This window comes from Pipistrellus kuhlii, unplaced genomic scaffold (genome assembly GCF_014108245.1).
Source record: "Pipistrellus kuhlii isolate mPipKuh1 unplaced genomic scaffold, mPipKuh1.p scaffold_m20_p_24, whole genome shotgun sequence".
Lineage (NCBI taxonomy): Eukaryota > Metazoa > Chordata > Mammalia > Chiroptera > Vespertilionidae > Pipistrellus > Pipistrellus kuhlii.
This window is the reverse complement of record NW_023425523.1, coordinates 10,936,919-10,957,496: the sequence shown is the minus strand read 5'-3', so window position 1 is coordinate 10,957,496 and position 20,578 is coordinate 10,936,919. Positions and strand designations below refer to the sequence as shown.

The 20,578-nt window shown below is 44.9% G+C and overlaps 1 protein-coding gene and 1 long non-coding RNA gene across 6 annotated transcripts in view; one reads left to right on the top strand and one right to left on the bottom strand.

Annotated features, from left to right (window-relative positions):
- Positions 1 to 13,140: 13,140 nt before the first annotated feature.
- LOC123652991 lies at positions 13,141 to 15,582 on the bottom strand. Of its 2 annotated transcripts, none has more exons than XR_006742596.1 (2): positions 15,161 to 15,582; positions 13,141 to 13,431 (listed from the first exon to the last, which is right to left on the bottom strand). It is a non-coding gene; the product is annotated as an uncharacterized LOC123652991 (long non-coding RNA). The 2 variants fall into 2 exon arrangements; XR_006742595.1 differs by lacking the exon at positions 15,161 to 15,582 and adding an exon at positions 13,789 to 14,063.
- A 745-nt stretch (positions 15,583 to 16,327) lies between these two features.
- The window catches only part of SLC22A15 (solute carrier family 22 member 15), a 34,089-nt gene continuing 29,838 nt past the window's right edge, over positions 16,328 to 20,578 (top strand). For 3 of the 4 annotated variants that reach the window (XM_036452672.2, XM_036452671.2, XM_036452673.2), the window contains exon 1: positions 16,328 to 16,503. In XM_036452672.2, the coding sequence (XP_036308565.1) occupies positions 16,417 to 16,503 (87 nt within the window). In that variant the 5' untranslated portion in view covers positions 16,328 to 16,416. The remainder of the gene's footprint in view (positions 16,504 to 20,578) is intronic. The other variant, XM_036452666.2, reaches the window with a different exon arrangement.

Below are 20,578 nucleotides of genomic sequence, written 5' to 3'. Positions count from 1 at the left end.
AACACATCCAGTTAGCAAAGATGGTTCCTCGTAGACAGTTCCAGGGGTGCAATCGATCGTGGTGGTGGCTCTCACTCCCTCACCCTGGCCATTTGTTTGCTCCTGGTCATTTCTGGCTGGTTCTCCAGCTCTCCCAGGGAGTCAGCAAGCAGCCCAACATCTGTTCTGCATCATTTTCCTGCCTGTATCCGCAAGAACTGAGTGTTGTTGTTCGTACCTAAGCCGTCTGACCAAAACCTGGTTGTTAAATTGATTCATTGAGAATGAGTTTTTCTCTTTTTCCGTTGTTCTTGTTGGGGTTGAGGGCATCAAAAGATGGCCAGAGAGTAAATAGTAGAATGCAGAGCATTCTTCCCCAGTCTCCATTTTAATGGCCTCCTCTCTGTATAATACGCCCTGAAGGATATCCTGGGGAAAGGGGTCTAGCTGCTCACACATCCCATTGGTGGAGTGCTTAACATGAGCCAGGTGCCACGAGAAGTGCTCCAGTGCAGATCTAGCTCTCACGTCTTCCCCTGTGTGATGTGTGTCTCTGGATGAGGAAGCTGGTCTGAAGACCGGTCACACCTGGGGAAATGGCCTTTACCTATTCCATCAGAAATCAAAGTGGCAGGTTTTCCCCTACAAAATCTCCATCAGCCTGCTCAGCCGTGGTTGAAGCTAAGATTAAAGCATCTATCTTGGAGGCCATCCAAAGGATGTTGTTCTGGATGGACCATAGGACATTGATTACTTTTTAATGTGGAGTAAGGTCAGTGACACAAACTCGGAGGTTGCACTTACAGTGTGGCTCCAGGCAATGAGCTTCCCCGCCTGGCCCTGGGCTTGGTTGTGGAGTTGTCCACCCACATGCCGCCGCCTTCTTCTTCTTCTTCTTCTTCTTCTTCTTCTTCTTCTTCTTCTTCTTCTTCTTCTTCTTCTTCTTCCTTCTTCTTCTTCTTCTTCTTCTTCTTCTTCTTCTTCCTTTTTTTTAAAATATATTTTATTGATTTTTACAGAGAGAAGGGAGAGGGAATAGAGAGTTAGAAACATCAATGAGAGAAACATCAATCAATTGCCTCCTGCACATTCTCTTCTGGGGATATTCGTGCAACCAAGGTACATGCCCTTCACCGGAATCCAACCTGGGACCGTTGAGTCTGAAGGCCAAGGCTCTATCCATTGAGCCAAACTGATTAGGGCCACCCCCAAGCTTTCTAAGAGAAAGTCCCGCTTCAACCCAGTCCCTGTAGCTGAGCACACAGTTTCTATACTGACTGGACAGCTGATGAGTGACGGACAGCTTGCCCAAAGGCCACCAGTGTATAGACAGCCTGTGGCGTGTGTTGTAAAGGTGGGCCGTTCGGGTAGATCTTCGCGGAAGTAGGAATTGGGAACCTGAGAGTGTGAGCGGGATAGCAGTGCAGCTGAAGGTAGGGGAGGCTCTGATGTCAACCTGATTCGAAATCACACAAAAGCTAATGCTCCGAGGAGGTCAAGTTTATGCTCCATGAGACAGAGGACAAGGAAGAGCGAAGAGGTGCAGTGAGACACACACACACACACACACACACACACACACACACACACAGAAAGAGAGAGAGAGGGAGAGAGAGAGAGAGAGAGAGAGAGAGGAGAGAGAGAGAGAGAGGAGAGAGAGAGAGAGAGGAGAGAGAGAGAGAGAGAGAGAGAGAGAGAGAGAGAGAGAGAGAGAGAGAGAGAGAGAGAGAGAGAGAGAGAATGGAAGGGGAGAGCTGAGGAGAGAGAGGAGGGCAGCAAAGATGCCAAAAGAGAGACCCAGCCCTGGAATTTTGGGGGTTTTCCAGGAAACTGGTGGATTTCTGTTCCCTACAACCATGTGATCCTGTCTGAAACTTTCTTTCTCATCAACCTTTGAAAAGAAAACGTGTGAACTAACCTGTCACCATCTCTTTGGTTTTACCCCATTCTTCCTCTTGCGAACTAACTAATCCTAAGGCCGGAAGCAAGAGAACGTGGAAACGGAGGGGAGAGCTGGAGTGGACTGCTGAGCCTGGGGCCTTTGTAACCCTCTGCTCCCCTCTGTGGACAAAAGCAGAATTGAGGGTATTTTTCATGCTCTGAACTAAACACAGAAGCAAGATGCATTTCTTTTTTTCTCTCTTTCCATTTCATAACTACAAACGAGACACATCAATCCACTTCCTTATGAAATAATTTCCCCCCGGTTTAACAACCTGCTCCAGTTAGCTGTAAGGTGCTCTAAGCACACACGGCTGGATGCTCTCTGCTGCCGGAGAAGGGTCTCAGGCCCTCCCTGTTCCTATCCCCTCTTCTGTGCTCTGGTTTTGCTTTGCTCAGCACAGCACAGAGCACGAGTTAGCAAAGAAGGAACTGTGGTGTGGTCCTTATACCCCGGGACTTGACACACGCTTCTAGGCCTCAAATCTTGCTTGTGCCTCTTACAAATCTCAGTCACCTCGTCTGTAAGATGTAGGTAACATAATCAGTTTTTACTGAGGGACCAAGGAGGATATTATTTGTAAAGGGTCCAGTAAGTGTCTGCTAAATCAGCAGCTCCTCCTCCCTGAACAGCACTGCCAGCCTGGTGGAAATTTGTTTGAAACGAACTGAATTGTAATTGTTCGTTATAAAGTGTTTTGTTTTTTTTCCTGGCAAAACAATTCCATTTGCTAATTAATCTCTACCAGGCCACTGAATAGGCTAAGGTCAGAAAGAATTTCCCATGGTAAGTAACTTGTCTTTAGAAAAAAAGAAAATCAAGTACCATTTAAGCAGAGGTTAATTAACTGGCAATTTAGAGCCTGCAATTCAGCAACAACAAAAGGGATGGAGGGCTTGGCGGGAGTTTGCCAAAAGGCCCGGGCTTGATCCCAGCTCTGTGTCCTTTTAATTGTTTGACCTTTGGCAAGGCCCTCACTGGCCCCGAGCTGTGTTTGCAGAATGGGGACACTTTGCCCACGTGGACGCGCAGGGTGGTCCTGGGGATGAGGTAAGAAGCGCAGCACAGTGCAGGCCAGTGTGGCACTTCATGCCTAAACACATGTTTGAATTTAAATGTGAACATAGCTTTCACAGTGCTGACCTCTTCAGGCACAGTGGGTTCTACCAAGACCGACCATCGGATCTGGGGCAGGCAGTTGAGAGCTGTGCAAAGGGGGCAGGTGCTGAGAAACAAACCTGAAAGAGACAAGAGATATACAGGATGTCCCTCTAGAAATGTGTGCACACTTTAACAGCTGCATGTGATGTGTTTTAATAAACACTGCCTTTAGAATTATTCAATGTGTGTGTATACATTTTTTGGGGGACACCCTATATAAATTAGGAGAAGATAGAAACTTTTATGAAAATAAGGAAAACAACTCTAGAGTTTAGTTGTTTGGGATCTCAGTGCAGGTCAAACCTGAGTGAGTCCTCAGCCCAGAGCAATGACAGACACTCACGTGCTCAAAAGCCAGCTGGCAGTCAGACATGCACCACGCGTGTCTCTGACGGGTCCTGTCAGGACTGGATGCCTGCACGGCAGGGGGAAGGTACCCACAGGAGGGACCCACCAGACTGTCTCGCGTTATTTGAAAACGAACCTCAAGAGACTAGAGAAGAGGCTGCTTGAGGCCCCAGGTCCTCGCAGCAGGACCTTGAAGGCTTGAGTGGCCGGGCGGACACCCTCTCACTGACTATAGGGAAAGAATCATTCAGAGCCCAGGTAACGTGTGTTTCCATCCATTAGACAAGAAGCTGTCTCCCTGGAAGAGGAAAAGAAGGGGGCAATGGTCAGACCAAGGGCAGGTCTCAGGAAGAGATGGTACAGAAGGCAGGCAGCCCCGTGCCCCGGGAGACAGCTTCTGCTGCAGCCAGATGCCTGGGTTCAAGTCCATCCCTGCCCCGTTGGTGTCTGCACAAGCTCTCCTTCATCTGAATCTCTTCTGCATAAGATAAATACCATGTAGCATTGCCGTGAGGGTAACTGTGTGAATACACACCAGGTACTTAGAAGACATCCTGGCACACTGCAATCATTTGACCAAGGTTGGCATCCCTCACATAAATTTTACTGGCCTGTAGCTCCAGTAATGGATGATTGTGTTGCCCCACCTCCACTTACCAAAAACAGTGCTGTGCCCTGACTGGTGTGGCTCCATTGGTTGAGTGTTGTTCTGTGCACTATAAGGTCACCAGTTCAATTCCCGGTCAGGACACATGCTCAGGTTGTGGGTTCAATCCCTGGTCAGGATGCATGTGGGAAGCAACCCTGGATGTTTTTTCTCTCTCCCTCTCCCTTCCTCTCTCTCTCTGGAATCAATGGGGGGAAAAATGTTCTCTGGTGAGGAAAAAAAAAAAAGAAAGCATGTAAAATCTCTCAATAATTATTTATTTACTCGTTTTGAAATGATATTTTGGATATATGAGATTAAATAAGCTTTATCACTAAAATGAATTTCACTGTTCTTACTGCTGTTTTTAATGTGGCTACTAAAAAATTATGTGCCTTCAGGGAGTGGTCATGGAAATTCTTAAGCATAAGTACTTTGGTGGGGGTGTGGGAGAGAACAGGTAACTTAACTGGTTTTCAGGTAGAGAAAGGCCTAAAGGCAAATTCCATCTACAATAAGTTGATCATCTAGCACCAGTTCTGTTGAGTCAAAGCAGAAACACCCTCCAGTGAATTTCTTCTGGATCTGTTTAGATCAGAAACATTAAAATTTGTCGCTGAGCACTCTGCCAAACAGAAATATCTTCACGTTTTGTTTTCGACATCTCTAGAAAAACTTGAATCAGATAAATATTTCAGTTTAGTTTCACAGGAGGGGCTCTCAAAAGAGAGGCCAGATGTGAAACAAAACTAAAGTTGTTTTACAGCATACTTTCTTTGTCTTGTACAAACAAAGTTTGGGTCTGTGAAACATGAGAGACACTACAGAGTTGAGGTTTGGTTAGCACTGGAGATTGTGAGAGCTCTTAAGAAAAAAAGAGAAAAAAAACCCTTATTTTAGGGTGCCAAAAATAAACCAAACCAAAACCAAATAAACTTTTTTTTTTTTTTTTTTTTTATTTTTATTTTTTTTTTTTGAGGCAGTATGGTAGACATTCAAATTTGAAATGGACCCAGGATAGGCTAAGTAATGGCCCTCAGGGAAATCCACATCCTACTCCCTGGAGCCCCTAAATGCGACCTTCTATCAAGGAAGGGACTTTGCAGATGCAATTGAGTTAAGGATCCTAATCAGAAAGATTAGCCTCCATGCAGGCAGATTATCCTGTGTTAACCATGCAGGCCCTAAATACAATCCTAGTGTCTTTCAAAGAAGGAAGAAGGGGAGACCTGACTACAGAAGCAGAAAAGGCAATGGAGAGATGGGACACAAGCCAAGGGATGCCAGCAGCCACCAGAAGAGGCAGGGAACTGCGACTCCTTTCAGACTCGTGCCCTCTAGAGCTGTAACGGAGCAAACATCTCTGTGAAGTTGTTTCAGCCACTGCATCTGTGACAGTTTATTGTGGCAGCAAAAGAAAACCAAGACAGGATCCCAATGACATGCCAAATTTAACCAGAGGCAGTATTTCCCCCTTCAATCACATTAGTTTTTACAGGTTTAAGCATGGAAAATAGCAATCTCTAAGACAAAGGGCTTGAGAACACAAGCCAAAGGGTTACGTGCTGTAAATGGCATTTGCTCCCTCACCTTTCCTCTCCTTACCTTTTACCTCACTCTCTAGCCTTGGACTCTCCACCCCCTTGTCCTTCCGAGACCTTCCAATATCCCTCCACCTCTAGTTTAGCAACCCATCCAGATGTGACTTCAGATTTACCTCTATGTCTGACTTACCAAGCCTCCATAATGTTAACCAAAGCATTCCAATTTCCCTTGTCAAGCTATGTATGATATGATAGTTAAGAACTATAATGAGCAGCTCATGGCCTATTATAAACATTAATTCATTTACTCAGCAAATATTTGTTGAGTACCAACAATGCCCTAGGCACTGTTCTAGATCTGGCAAAATGCAATGAACAAGACAGCTGCCTTCATTTATAGATTTTTAGTAAAGGAGATAAACTAAAGCCAGTAAATAAATTACCATGTGTGATTAAATGTTATGAGAAGACAGAGCGTGCAGTGACAGGGAATAGCAGAGCTGGCCTCTCTTGGAAAGTGGCATTTGTGTTGCAAAAGAGCTCACCTTGTAAAGAGCAAGGTGGAGGTGAAGGGAGCATCCCACAGAGAAGGACAGCACTCAAAGGACCCAGGTGGGCAAGAGCTCGGTGTGCTCCAAGGATGGAAATGAAACCCATCCGGTTGAGCACAGTAGGAGGGGAGGGAGAGATGACACAGGATGAATTCAGAGAGACAGGCAGGGGGCAGATGGCCTAGGGATTCAAGGGTAAGGGCAGACTTCTCTATTCCCGTTTCTCCAGGTGGACAGCCTGAGGGGTCAGGAGTTGGAAAGCTGCTGGCTAAGAATATGCCTGTCATTGGAGCTTTACCAGGACAGTGCACTCCTTTAGGTTTGGTATCTGTATCTGGCTATCCTCCATCCTCCAGGGAGCACTTTACACCTAGGGAATGAGTTTTCTGGACTCCTTTCCTTCACCCAACATTTACTGCATGCCCTCTCTATGCCAGACAGTCCCATTGGGGGGTGGGGGAGGGAGGCTAGGAGAGACCCTGGCCATGCCCTTGTAGAGCACAGTGGTGGTGAAGTGCAATGACCTGGGGCAAATGAGAGTGGCTCCCAAGAGGACTCCGACTGAAATGGACAAGGGAAGGTGATTTCGAAGAGGAAGTGGCAATTGAGCAAGAACTGAAGGATGAGTAGGAGTTGGTCAGGTTGGTGTGTGCGTGGAGAGGGACTGAAGAGTGTAATCCAGGCAGAAGGCGTCCTGTGGAATTAGCTGGAGGTGAGAGAAGTCCAGGGCATAGAGAGCAAAATGAGAATGAAGAGGAGAGGCTGGAGGGGAACTAGCCAGATCGCACAGGGCCTTGGCGGGCCTGGTAAATGAATTTGGACTCTACGGGCAAAGACAAGCTGTTAATGGATTATAAACAGAGGAGTGATAGGACAAAATTTGCATTTCAAAAAGATCACTCATTTTTGGTGTGGAGTGGTTATTGGAGATAAATGTGAGAACATTTAGGGGTGATTCAGGCAACACATGATTGTGGCTTGGGGGAGGTGGTGGCAATAGAGATTCCCTTATTACAGAACCTACTTAATCTTTTCATTTGCCCTTTTTTCACAATTTAGGTTAAATATCATCTTTATCAATGATGTAGTTCATATACTGGGTATGATTTTTTTATTCCTCTACAAAGAAACAGAATATGCTCATATATATATGTGAATTTCAGTTTCAAGCCTCCATTCGTCTGGAAGTTAGAAAAGGATTTCAGTCACTTCAGGGGGGTCTCTCCCAAAAGTCTATGCTGAGATCTTGTACAAGGTAATATAGTGTGAGTAATCTGGACTTGATCTACCCCGGAATCTACTGATGCATTCTTGGTCCGTCTGACCTATTGTATGATTAGAGAGAGGTTCATCCAGGTTCCTGCTGCACCCTGTGTCCTACCTTAACACCCCCCAGGTTCCCTGATTCCTACCTAAACTGTTCTCCAAGGATACAGAAAATGTTCTGCATCTTCACAGCATCCTGGCTGCGGGCCACACTCTGTAGCATGTCCCGGGCCTCCCTTCCTCTCTAGAACCATGCTTGGAGTGCAGGACCAACCGAGATCTTGGAGACATTGAGAAGGAAAAATAATTGTGTGGGATGATTTAGATTCATCGGGAGTGAGGCTTCAAGAATGACTCCTAGATTTTTTTACATGAGAAACTGGATTGTGCCTGTCAATGAGACAGGAACCTTGGCAGAGGAGCAGGTGGGGGGCAGTGGGCTAGATTCATAAGGTCTCTTTAAATCTGATGTGTTCAAAGTATCCAAGCAGAGACATTTAGGAAGTGGCTGGTAATGGAGGAGTCTGAGCTTGGAAGAGCTCTGGGATTGAGTGGTACATGCACACACGTGGTATCTTTAGTGTAAATAGATGGTAGTGGGAGCAATGGGACAGCGTGAGATGCCCTAGAGTAGTAACTCATTAGTTAACAGAGCTGCAAAACCGTGACTTGTGAGCCGCATGTGGCTCTCGAGCCTCAGTTTGCTGACCACTGCCCTAGAGAAAGAGAGACTATTATAGAGTAAAATTAGAAGATGGCTGGGGAAAAAAGCTCAAGGAATATTCAAAGGGTGGAAGGAGAACCAGCAAAACAGCCATGAAAGTAAGAGGGAAATAAGGAGAATATCAACAGAAAGATATCGAAGAGAGTGTTTAAGAAGGTGGGGTGGTTAACAATGTTAAATGCCACCAACAGATCAAGGAAGATGAAAACAGAAAAGTCCCTTTGGACGGATAAGTCAATGGTGATTTCAGAAAGCAATCCCAGGATATAGAAGAGGCAAATGTGATGAGTCTACTGTGAACACCAGGAGCAGACTCAGGCTCTCGGAGCCATGCCTGGGCAGAAGACTCAATTAGTCCTCATTAAAGACTACGCCAAACCAACCTCAACAAAGGTTAAGAACAAGCTTCGAAGGTCAAAGTGGATGCACAAATAAATTAACCGCCTGAAAAAACAAAGCCCAACACTCTCCCATTAAGACAACAAAATCTGGTGCTCAATAATGAAAACTCGCCATTTCTAGCATTCGATAATAAATTATTGTATACTAGAGGCCCAAAGCATGAAATTCATGCAAGAATAGGCCTTCCTTCCCCCAGCTTCCCTCCAGCATCCAGGACCCGGGCTTCCCTCACAGCCCAGGTTTCCTCCCTTCCTCCAGAAGGTTATCTGGTCTAATTAGCATATTATGTTTTTATTATTATAGATGAGAAGCAGGAAGTTGGTACCTATAACCAAGAAAAAAAAAAATCATTCAACAGAAATAACCCAGAAATGAAGAGATACCAGAATTATCAGATTAGCAGACAAGGACTTCAAAAGTTATTATAAATATGCTCATGCATTTAAAGGAAAAAATGAATACAATGAGAAGTGGAAGATGTGAAAAAAGAAATGATAAGCAATCACAGTGTAAGTTCTCTCCCCCCGCCCCCCCGCCTAATCCCCAAAAAGCTATGTCCTGCAACCTCTTTTCTGTAAAAGATTGTTTCATGCAACTTTGTACATTTGTTTCCCTGAATGGAAGTATTTTAGAATTGTCTGGAGAACATTATACATTATGTATATATATAATCCTAATGTGACCTTGACAGGTGCTGTGGGTAGCAGGAGGAAGGCATGACTATGACAGAATTCCAGATGCCACATTGTTGGTAGAAATGTCTGCGGACAGAGCAGCAGGCTAAGGCTGAGGGATGACCAGGTTGAGAATGGGTTGGAATGTCATGTTCACTGCCTGTTGGCCCATCTGACTCTAAGGTCTAACAGTCTGAGCCTTATTGTGGCAGATCTCTCTTATTTGCTGGCCATGTTATCTTTCCCCCCTCTCCTTTTAATCATCCTTTAAGGGTTCTTTTTAAGGAACCCTTAAAACTATAAAAGCAATGTTAATTAAAAGAAAAGCATTAAAGTTCAGGCACGCATATGAAATATTTGTGAGTCTCTATCATAGCTATGTTGAGTCTCAGTCAAAGCAAGCAATGTAGGGTCTAGGAGAAGGCTTGGGTCTTCTCACCTAGCTCCGCATTCCCCTAGGGAAGTATAGGTCTCCCTTATGTTCAACCTACTTACACTGACTGGTCTCAAGACTGAATTTTCAAATTTGAAATCTCCCATATAATTAGCTTTTTAAGTTTGTTCATATGGTAAAGAACTTATGGGGCCCAGAGAATTTTAGTCCATACATTACCTTAGTTCCTAAAACACTACTACCAACTTTAAATGTTAACATTATAGATGATTGGACCTATTTTTATTTGGAATCGTTAACTGAAGACTCATTTATTCCTGCTCTGCCCCATGCCAGTAAGAGAATTGGACATCATCTTTTTAGCTATTCCCTGGATGAAGGAAAATAGAAATGTGGGTCTCAGTTGAGTGCCCCAAGCTGTCATGCTTGTATTTGGTGCCAGCTGGTCACCTGTTGGCAGGGACAGTAGAGAGCTCCATCCAGCTCCAAACAGAACATCGGGTCAGAACATCTACTCCCCGGGCAAGCCATTTACCAAATAGAAAACTTCTCTGCTTAAGAGATGTCTAGTTACCAGCTGTATTTTAATACCCAACAAATTAAAAACTAAATTAATGAAAAATCTTCCCATTATATGTTGTTTCAAGAGACACCCATCTCCTTGCAAGAGAACACATTTTTATCTCACAAAACCACACAGAGTTGGAAATAAACATGTTTTAAAAATAAAAACAAACACAGGACTCAAATATCTTTATTCTCATGTGTACAAATGCATTTTATGCCGTAGACATTTTGCTCTGAAAAATCTCTTCTCTCACTTGCCTTAGTGCTTCATTTTGTCCTCCATAAACATGTCTCCCGTGGGAGGGAGAGGGAAGAAAAGGAAAGCTGGTCATCAGGACATGGTGATGACAATGACAATCTGGAACACGGTCATTGAACAGACCAGGCTGAACATCCATTAGCAGCCCACACAGATCTTCCTCTCCATCATCATCTGAAATTAAAAGGGACCTCAAAAAAAAAAAAAAAAAACACCCACAAAAAAACAACAAAAAGGAACAAAACCACATAACCATTTACTGCTCTGTCTGCAAAAAGTGCTAGAACAGTAAACCAAAGAGACAAAACAGCCTTTAGTGGATCCTTAGAGCACTTCAGAAGGTGTAAATTGTAATTAGCCATATGCTACCCTCTTACAGACCAACAAGAAATGCGCCTGATGGGGCAGGCGCTCTGTGGCTGTTTTTCAGGTCAAAAGCAGAATGGCTGTTGAGTAAGGAACAATCCACAAAGGAAAGCTACACTAGTCCATTCTTCGGCCTCAAACACAACAGATGAGAACTCTTTCTTCATGGGTCTGTGCTTGTAGCTACTTGCTGAGTTATTACTTATCCAACTGGAGCCCTGGCTTGGGAAGCAGGGAGGAAGTGCCTCTTCAGCGAAAGCCCCACCCTAGAACTGACCTATTTATTCTGTTTACAAAGGAATCAGAGCACAAATGTGTTACAAAGAGAATGTTGTTTTATATTAGTATTTCCAGATTTAAAAAAAAAAAGGTTCAGAGGCAGGGCCTATACCTGAGAGTGGTTTCAGATTATAAGACCGACCAACCAACCAACCAATCAACTAAACAAAAAGCCCACACACTTCTGAGAACTTGGTTTTATGTGTTGTTCTGCCAACTGTGTGACTTTCAGTAAACATATCATTTCACCTCCTGTAGCCTTAATCTGTCATTTTTATAATGTGGGAGTTGGACTCAACGATTTTAAAAAAATGACATTAAGAATGTCTATGGGTAGAGGGCACCCTCTCCAGCACTCTCATTTTCCCTGAGATAAACCATTACCTATTATAGCTTTCATTAGATTGGCAAAAGGTCCTGTGATTAACAAAGGTTAAAGAAAGAATCTCAGCCGGGTGGGAGAGGACAATGGAACAGAATATCACAATCTTGTGCTGGAACAGAAAACTGACAGGAAGATTTGATTTGCTCCTTTGGCTGAGAATAAGACACTTTTCTCATGTAAATGAAGACTGAAGAAGACGAGTTTATATGGTTTAAAATGTAATATTTTTGGCTCAAATAGCTGTGTGCCAGTACCTTAGGGATTCATTTGGTTCTGAAAATCATGCACATTCTCTTTGTGAATTTCGTGCATTCATGTAACTTTCTACTAAGTGGTTTTCACTTTTGGGAGACAAGATTTGGCTACATTCTTCTTACAGCCGTTAAACACTGCCACTAGAGCCCTTAGGAGACTTAATGGATGATAAAGACTCCTTTATAATCTAATCTACTTGGTTCATGCTGTTCTGTGTTGACTTGGGGCTGATTTCATGATCAGATAACAGAGCAGCAAGCATGTAATTTCCATAGTCAACAACTCCTCTTCCTCCTAGGTCTCATATCACCTAACCCACCCAGTATTTTGGCCAAGCAGAAAGTTTTCTCTGGAATGCAAGCACCACCAGGGACTGGGAGAGGCCTTGCCTGTTTAATGCTGTTAAAACAATGCCCAGTAGAGCTAGCTGCTCAGCAAGCCTTCCTTGAATAAATTTTAATACTTAGGAGTTTTAGAATGGTTAAGGATCGGCGACTTCTCTTTCTGAGACTGAGTAGGTCAAGTGTAGCAAACTTGATTCTCTGAAATCGACTTTGGCTTCCTATTTTCTGAAAGCAACATGGATTGCTGGTTTAATTTATATAGCCTTTTGGAGCTAAGACTCTTGATATTCAGGTTACCATCATCTTTGTGAAATACTTAACCAACTAAAGAGGTTCAGGCAGTTCCAAAAGCATCCAGATTTTAATTATAGGGAGCATTGAGGCATTTCTCCTTCTACAGAGCACATTTTCATCCACCCCATCAAATCACAGCCTCAATGTATTGATCCCTGAGTATAGTAAATTCACCATATTGGCCTATATTATATAGTTGTACAGCTCTCCCATGTAAGAAACATCAGCAATAACAGCAACAACACTGACATTTTCATTCAAGTTGGCATTCAGGAATGAATTTGTTGAATTATATGAATGTCCTGTTATCTAAGCTCAGTGCCTCTTGGGACAACGTGTACATTTGGACTCTGAGCAAACAAAACACTCTACCATCTAAATTCAAACATACTTAATTTCCCCGATATTTCATATCTCCCCACTGTAAGTCCTGAATTTTAGACCTACTACAAAATTCTTTGATTTTATTGCTAAGGTTTGAGACATAGAAATGGCCTATTTCTCCTCTTTAAACTATATATATGATGAAATATTATATATATAATATATATATTTTAATATATATATTATATATATAATATTTCATCAACTTAAGGATGGTTTTTGAATGATGGGTGTTGGTTTGAGGGGCAAGATCACGGAGACATGTTCATCTCACTGCTAAGTCCATTTTCTTTTTGCTTCTCCTCCCTTTGTCTTCTTGCTCCTTCCTCCCAGAAATCTACCCTCAGAATCTGGCTTCCTGGTGATCTGATCATTCCCTTTGTGTTTGCTGTGTTTATATCAACTTAATGTTGGCAGTTATCTGCACTCTGACTCTCTTCGTTAAGGCATCTTGCTGTGACATACTAACGATATAGGGTCATCTCAGCATGAAGGTTCCTGCAGAAGGGGCAACATTCTTCAGATTCCTTAAAAGGACAGTAACTCCAGGTACATTTAGGCTGGTGTACAACACTCATTCCCATAGGATCTGATACAACGCTTAACATACACGAAGTCTATTATCTCTCACAGCAAGTTTCAGTAGACTTCTGGGACACCACATTACCTGTGAAGCAGAAGACAGGACCCAGTGGGTAGGTGTGCAGGTTTTATGATAAAACTATAATGATTGAGTGTGACTACTTCAGAGCTTCATGTAATTCACCAAGGTAAGCTAACCTTTTTTCCTCTCATAGCCCCCAAACTGTGTATTGGATAGACACCCTATTCTAAACATTGTGTTGTAATTTTTTACTATTTAAAACCCCCCAGATGTTTATTACTCTTGAGTTATAAAAGAGACCGGTGCTATAAAATTACGGTAGCAAAGACTTAAAAAAGAGAAAAAATGAGATAAGAATGGATAGATGAGGAAATATGCTCTCAAAATGGAGCTTTTTGCTGAGAGCCACAGATGCAATACCGTGAGCCCCAAGAGAGTGTTGGTTAGTCCAGCTCTTCCTTCAGCGCAAGCTCAGTAGCTCTGGCCATGACAGTAAATTGGCGCACGGAAATCCAGCTGGGCCTGGGTGCACTAAGAGGGAAGGGCATGATCTTAAAGGGATAGTGACCATTTAAAAAAGTGACACTTCGCCTAGACTCTAGAGAGGATCAGCCTGCAGACCGAAGGGTTCTATTCTGGTCAAGGGTACATGCCTGGGTTGTGGGCGTGCAGGAGGCAGCTGATAGGTGATTCTCCCTCATCATTGATGTTCCTATCTCTCTCCCTCTCCCTTCCTCTCTGAAATCAATAAAAATATATTTAAACAATAAAAATAAAACAACACCTCAAAAATTTTTTTAAAAAAAATTAAAGAGGAACACTCAGTCCCATTATTCCAGTCATAGGCCCTCTGATCTATACCACCAACGTATTCCACTTTCTGTGTCACCTATCAGTACTTCCATTTTCCCAGGCATTGAAGCCAGAAACCTAGGAGTCATTCTGCATTACTCTTTTGCCTCTGCAAAGTGCAGTCACTATCAATTTTTACCTTAAATTTGACTTTTATTTCTCTATCCCTGGTGTCACTGTTCTGGTTTAAGCCCTCATGCCCTCACTGGGTCTGAGGCCTGCCTGGGCCATTACAACAGTGTTGCAACTGATGCTGTCCGTATTTCCCACTGTGGTCAAATCATCTTTAAAAATCACACTCCTCCCGTTTATGGCATGTCACCTGTAGGAAACAGTTCAAACTCCTTAGCAACGCATACCTAGCCTCTAGCAACTATCAGACCTCATCCTGACGTGCTCCGGGCTGTACTTTCTTTTCTCCCAACAACCACCTCCTTTCTACTCGGGCCCACTTAAAATATATACTCTTCCAGGGAGTAAGATGAAATAATCCAATTTGTACTTAATACTTTATTTATCTGTAGATCATATATTAATTTATAATTTTTTCCCACTCCTACACATCACGATGTCAAAGAAAGTTTCCAAAGTTAAAAATGTGACTCTTACCAATATAGAATGAACCCACGTTTAGTTTTATTTTAATTAATGAAAGAATTAGTAGGATCATAAAGCTGATGATTCTAAGAGCATTTGAGGAACTGGTTATTTCAAGGAAAACAAAAAAACAAAAACCCAGAATGTTAAAATAAAATTGCTAGGTCAGATACAAAACGAGTTAATGTTTTATAGGGTGATGAAATAATAGAATGTCTTTTCTATTGAGCATAATCATTTATATCTCTACCAAACAAAAATCTACAAATTCACACACAACTGCACAGTGCCTGGACTCTAACTCATAGTAAAGAGCAAAGTCAAGCACAGGGAAATCCCCTACTGCATTGAAGGACATACAGGCCTCTTCCAAGTGCCCGATAATTTTTCTTAACAATAGACGTTTTATATTAAAACACTTCACACAAATAGTTTCCGTCGGTGTTTTCACACTACAACAGTCACTTCTTGAGCCACCTATCAAAGTTTTCCAGAATCCAGCATTTTCATGTCCCCTGAGTTTTATCAGATAAAGCACTCCTGGGGTCTTGTGTAAGCTCTTACGAGTGTGAAAAGAGGATATGTGAAATTACTGTGAACATTGTGTAACAATGCATAGTTATGTGGATGTTAAAAATGCAGGAGTGATGCTCTGGCTGGGTTGCTCAGTGGTTGGAGTGTCGTCTCGGTACACCATGACTTCAGGTTCAGTTCCAGGTCAGGGCACATACCTAGGTTGTGGGTTTGATCCGTTGTCAGGGCTAGTGTGGGAGGCAACTGATCAATGTTCCTCTTTCTCTCCTGCTCCCTTCTTCTCTCTAAAAGGAAAAAACCAAAACAAAACCACACACAAAAAAACTAAAGGCAATGAAAGTACTACATGATAAAACTGAGGAACAGCCGAAACCGGTTTGGCTCAGTGGATAGAGTGTAGGCCTACGGACTGAAAGGTCCCGGGTTCGATTCCGGTCAAGGGCATATACCTTGGTTGCGGGCACATCACCAGCGGGGGGTGTGCAGGAGGTAGCTGCTCGATGTTTCTCTCTCAGTGATGTCTCTAACTCTCTACCTCTCTCAATTCCTCTCTGTGTAAAATCAATAAAATATATTAAATAAAAACACAAGACTCTTCTTAAAAAATGGTATCTTCATACATTAAAAAAACCAAAAACAACTGAAACACAGCAAAGGAGCTAGAACGCCCCCTCCCCCTTCTCACATTAAACCGCTTTGTATTAACACAAAAGGCCGAGTGACGCTGAGCCGCCACCGGGTCGCCCAGCCTTTCTGGCCCCTCCGCGCCCCTGTGCGGGTGTGTGTGCGGGTGTGGGGGGCCTGGGGGAGCCCAGGCTGCGGCCCCCGTTTCTCCATCAGAAAGGATGCCGCTCGGGGAGCCACTTCCTCTTCCTCTCCGAGGCAGGCGGCACCAGCGGTTGCAGTTTCTGTCTCGGACACACACGCTCCGTAACAGGAAGCGCCGCGGGGACCGGCCCGGCTCTCCGCCGCCCGCCCCGCGCCCCCGCCCCGCGCTCCCCGGCGGCGCCGCGAGCTCCAGCCGGTGCCACCGGTGCGGTGCCAGGGGCGAGGGCGAGGGCCGCCATGGAGGTGGAGGAGGCCTTCCAGGTGGTGGGGGAGATGGGCATCTACCAGATGTACTTGTGCTTCCTGCTGGCCGTGCTGCTGCAGGTGAGTGCCCCTGTCCCCAGCCCCCGCCTCCGCCTCCGGGGGCCCCCTCTCCCCGCCCCACCTCCCCAACGCCGCCCGACTCAGAGGCTCTGCGGACCCCCCTCCCCAGCGTCACCCCGCCCTGGGTCCCCCAGCTGGCCAAGGTTGCCGCCGGCCTGACGCCCCAGACCCTGCGACGTTGGCGGTTCCCCAGGCCCATCCAGCCCTCAGAGAGAGAGAGACAGAGAGAGAGACAGAGAGAGAGAGAGAGAGAGAGAGAGAAGCGATCGGGGGTGGGGGTGGGGGTAGTTGGGAGGTAGGGGTGGGGCTACTACAGCAGACCAGCCTGTTACTAGGGATGAAAATGCTGTTGTTGCCTGTGACCCACTGTGAAGGCGAAAGCGAATTGTTGCTCTAACCTGTGGGCTGTCACCTTGGAGTGGAGACAGCCGAGCGCCCTGCCCTGGCCACCCACCCGGTCGGGGCAGGTCCTCCTCCTGCTCTGGGCGCCTGCCTGCTGCCTCGAACAGGATTCGAGCGGCTTCCTGTTCCCGAGGTTGTCAGTGCATATAGGTTTATTTTTCTTAAGTTCTTCTGGGTCATTCTACCCGGAGGCCAGTGCCGGTTGAGACTGAATCAGTCGTATAGTGTCATCTCCGTGTGTGATTATAAAATGGGACCACTTCTTCACTGTACAGAATTCCCAGAGAACACTTGCACACCCCAACCTCAAGCCTGGCTTCCCCACACTCAAGGTCGCTGCAAAGTTCATTTTTGCAGGCAAGAGTTACTGCGTTGCCTGCTTAAAGGGTCCGTTTGACATCCATTACCTCTTCCCATATTCTTAAAGACATCTTATTCACAAATTCTTGTATTATTAATAGTATTTACTACGAGTCAACCATTTTACCTACTCCTTCATTCAACACCTACCGTATTTTCCGGCGTATAAGATAACTTTTGAAACGAAAAAAAGTCAACCGAAAATCGGAGGTCATTCATTAAAAATTAATTAAAAAAGAACTGGTGTTGCCTCAGAAGTGGGGGGTAGTCTTACACAGCGAATATAGGCCTAAACCTATGTTTTAACTGTAAAAATTAGGGGGTCGTCTTATATGCCGGAAAATATGGTATCTGAGTGCCCACTGTGTGCTTGGCAGGGGCTACAATGGTGGACAAATCAAAGCCCCTGGCCTATGAAGCTTGTATTTAGTGGGGTGGGGTGAGGCAGGCAAACAGGTAAATAATTACAGTTAATATGTAATGCTAGAGATTCTGAGGGAAGTACAGTTCATCAGTTGCTTAAACCTTGCATAAGGCGACTGCTCAATCGGAAGAGGGGGTGGGGAGAGGTGAGGGTGGACTTATCGATTCTGTTTTCCATTCAAATGTTTGAAGGTTCAGTTGATTTCATCACCAGCTGGGAGGACTGTCCACATGGACTGGTAGATGACGTCAGTGCTCTCTCTAGCCAAGCCAGTTCTCAGTTGATAAATATGCAGTGTTTTGTTACGTTTGTTTTAGCTTTATGTGAACTTTTCCTACGAGGAAAACATATTTGTGCCGAATTAACAAAAGTGTGTTTAAAACATAGAGAATAGAATAGTCACCAGGATGCCTGATTTCATTTGTAATACTTTCCCCTTGAGAAAATTGTTTTCCTATTCTAACCAAGAACCCCAGGAACATGATCCCTCACTGAGAAATCCCGGCTCCCCGCTTCCCCATCCCTACACCCCACCTTCGGTGCCGTTAGCTTCTCACCTGCCGAGCCAGGTAGCCGGCAACCTGGAATCAGTTTGTGTTGCGTGGAGCGTGGCACCAAAAAGGCCACTGCTCGGGGTTCGGGACCGTTAAGTTACCCTCATTTTTCTTTAATGGTTGACTCAGTTGGTACCAAAGAGCTCTAAGCCCATGACCATGACTGTTCATTGGTCTCTAGGCCTGCCATGTGGTCAGTATTTGCCATAGAGAAACTAGGCCTTGGGTGTTGGGAATGAAGTGACCGAGTGTTTATTTTGTAGGTGTGGGCTGGGGAGGTGCCTGTCGCTGGGCCAGTGTCAACAGAGGAGAGGCCCCCGTGCAGGCAAAAGGGAACTCCTTCTTCACAGCCGTCACACGTGTGCGAGGACCCAACCGCCCCTTTAAGACAGGATCGCCCAAGTGTTCCCGGATGTGGGTGTGGAGGGCCACGAAGACCTCTGTCATGTCTGTTGTTGGAGAGGGTTGGGCTGCGGAGGGCCCGTCTGGGGGTGCCACACACAGTGGTGGTAGCACGATGCCATCATCATTCGGAGGGGGTTGCTTCCTCCAACAGAGGGAAAAGTCAGGAACCCTTTTCCGTTTACAAGGAGGAGGTTGATGTCTGCTTTCAAACCAAAGCACTTGTCGACCGTTGCCCAAGGAAGGTACTGAGCAAGGACTATCATTACTGCGGGGGTGGGAGAAGGTGGGGGAGGGGCTGCCCGGGAGCCCTGCCCATGGTGGATGGGCCACGGCAGAGGGAGGGGGCTCTGCACCTGAGATTTGGTGACGACCAGCCACAGCTGAGAAACACAAAACCGGGGACAGAGACCGCACAGATCCTGTTTCTGCCTTCCTTCCTAAATGGTTTGAACTCCCTTTACCTCAAACACATGCAAGTTCAAATGAGAGGACGGAACCACATTACAGAGCCAGCTCTAAAGGCCTTTAGGTGAACTGTCTTCTTGGATTACTGATATGTCACATGGCTCCTCAAGCAGGGAGCTCAGTACTCAGCTACCTTTCTCTGCTAGGAGACTGTCCCGCACACTCCTGCAAGCATGGGCTGTGGCATCTTCATAGTGGTCGACTTCAGACACATGAAGACTATCTGTAGATTTTATAGATTTCCCCTGCGTGTGATGAGATGCAAATGCCCTGTGATAGTGGTATGTTTTTTAAAGTCTTAAAAAAAATTTTTTTTAGAGAGAGAAACATTGATGTGAGAGAGAAACATCAATTGGCTGCCTCCTGCACACCCCCTACTGGGTATCGAACCCACGGCCCAGGCATGACGGGTGAGGGTGTGGCTCAATGGGTGAGTAAATTCCACCCCAGGCACCAAAATGTTTTGGTTCATTTGTCTTAAGAACAAGCAGTAGGGTTTACCGTTTTACAGTTAGGAAAGTTCTTACCCCCCAAATATACATGCCCTCCCTGGGGTTATTTGTGGCATTTAAATGTGAATAATCCTGTTGATTACTGTTCTGTTTCTGATGGTGATTCAGAGCTGATGTCATCATCACTGTGTGTGTGTGTGTGTGTGTGTGTGTGTGTGTTGGCCAGGCTGTCTGGAGGGGGTAGGCTGGAGCAGAGGTCTTTGTTCTCTGATCTCTTTAGACGGAAGTGGAAAGGACACTATTTCTTTGTTTTAAGCCAGAGACTCCAGCGCCCTTTCCCTCATGATCATTAATTGTAGGTTGTAGTATAATTTGCACAGGATTTAAAACATCCCTTAGCCATCGGGAACATGTAACCTGTAACAAGCATTCGTCTCACCGGCACAATTGTGATGCGAACCTCAGCTCGAGGCCTGGTACTCGTGTTCCCGAATTCATTATTCTCATGTCAGCCGTTAATAACCCCCCACTCGCAGCGCATGCACACCCTCCACGCCGTAAGTACCTTCTCATGGTGTTTTAGAAAGTGGGAGGACGGAACAGGCATTTCGCAGAAGATAAAACTGTAACAGTCACGTAAAGATGTTTATTTTACATTCAGTGGCCATATGGGGCAGGCATGTTAAAATGACTATGAAATACCATTTCACACTTATTAGATTAGCAAACATTAAATAGGCTCACGGTACAAGTGTGATGCAAACGAGCAGTAGAAACTACTGCCGTTTAGAGAACGATTTGGTCCCGTCTAATAAAATCAAAACCCAGCGCGGGACTCCTAGGTACACGCCCTGTACTGTCTCTGGAACGTGTGCATAAGGACACAGGTGGAGGATGTTGACTGCAGCATGGCTTGCAGCAATAAAAGATAGAAGCCCCCCGAATGGATCTCAAAAAGGATCTGGATAGTTAAAGCGTGGTATAAATTTGTTAGAACCTAACAATGAAAATGA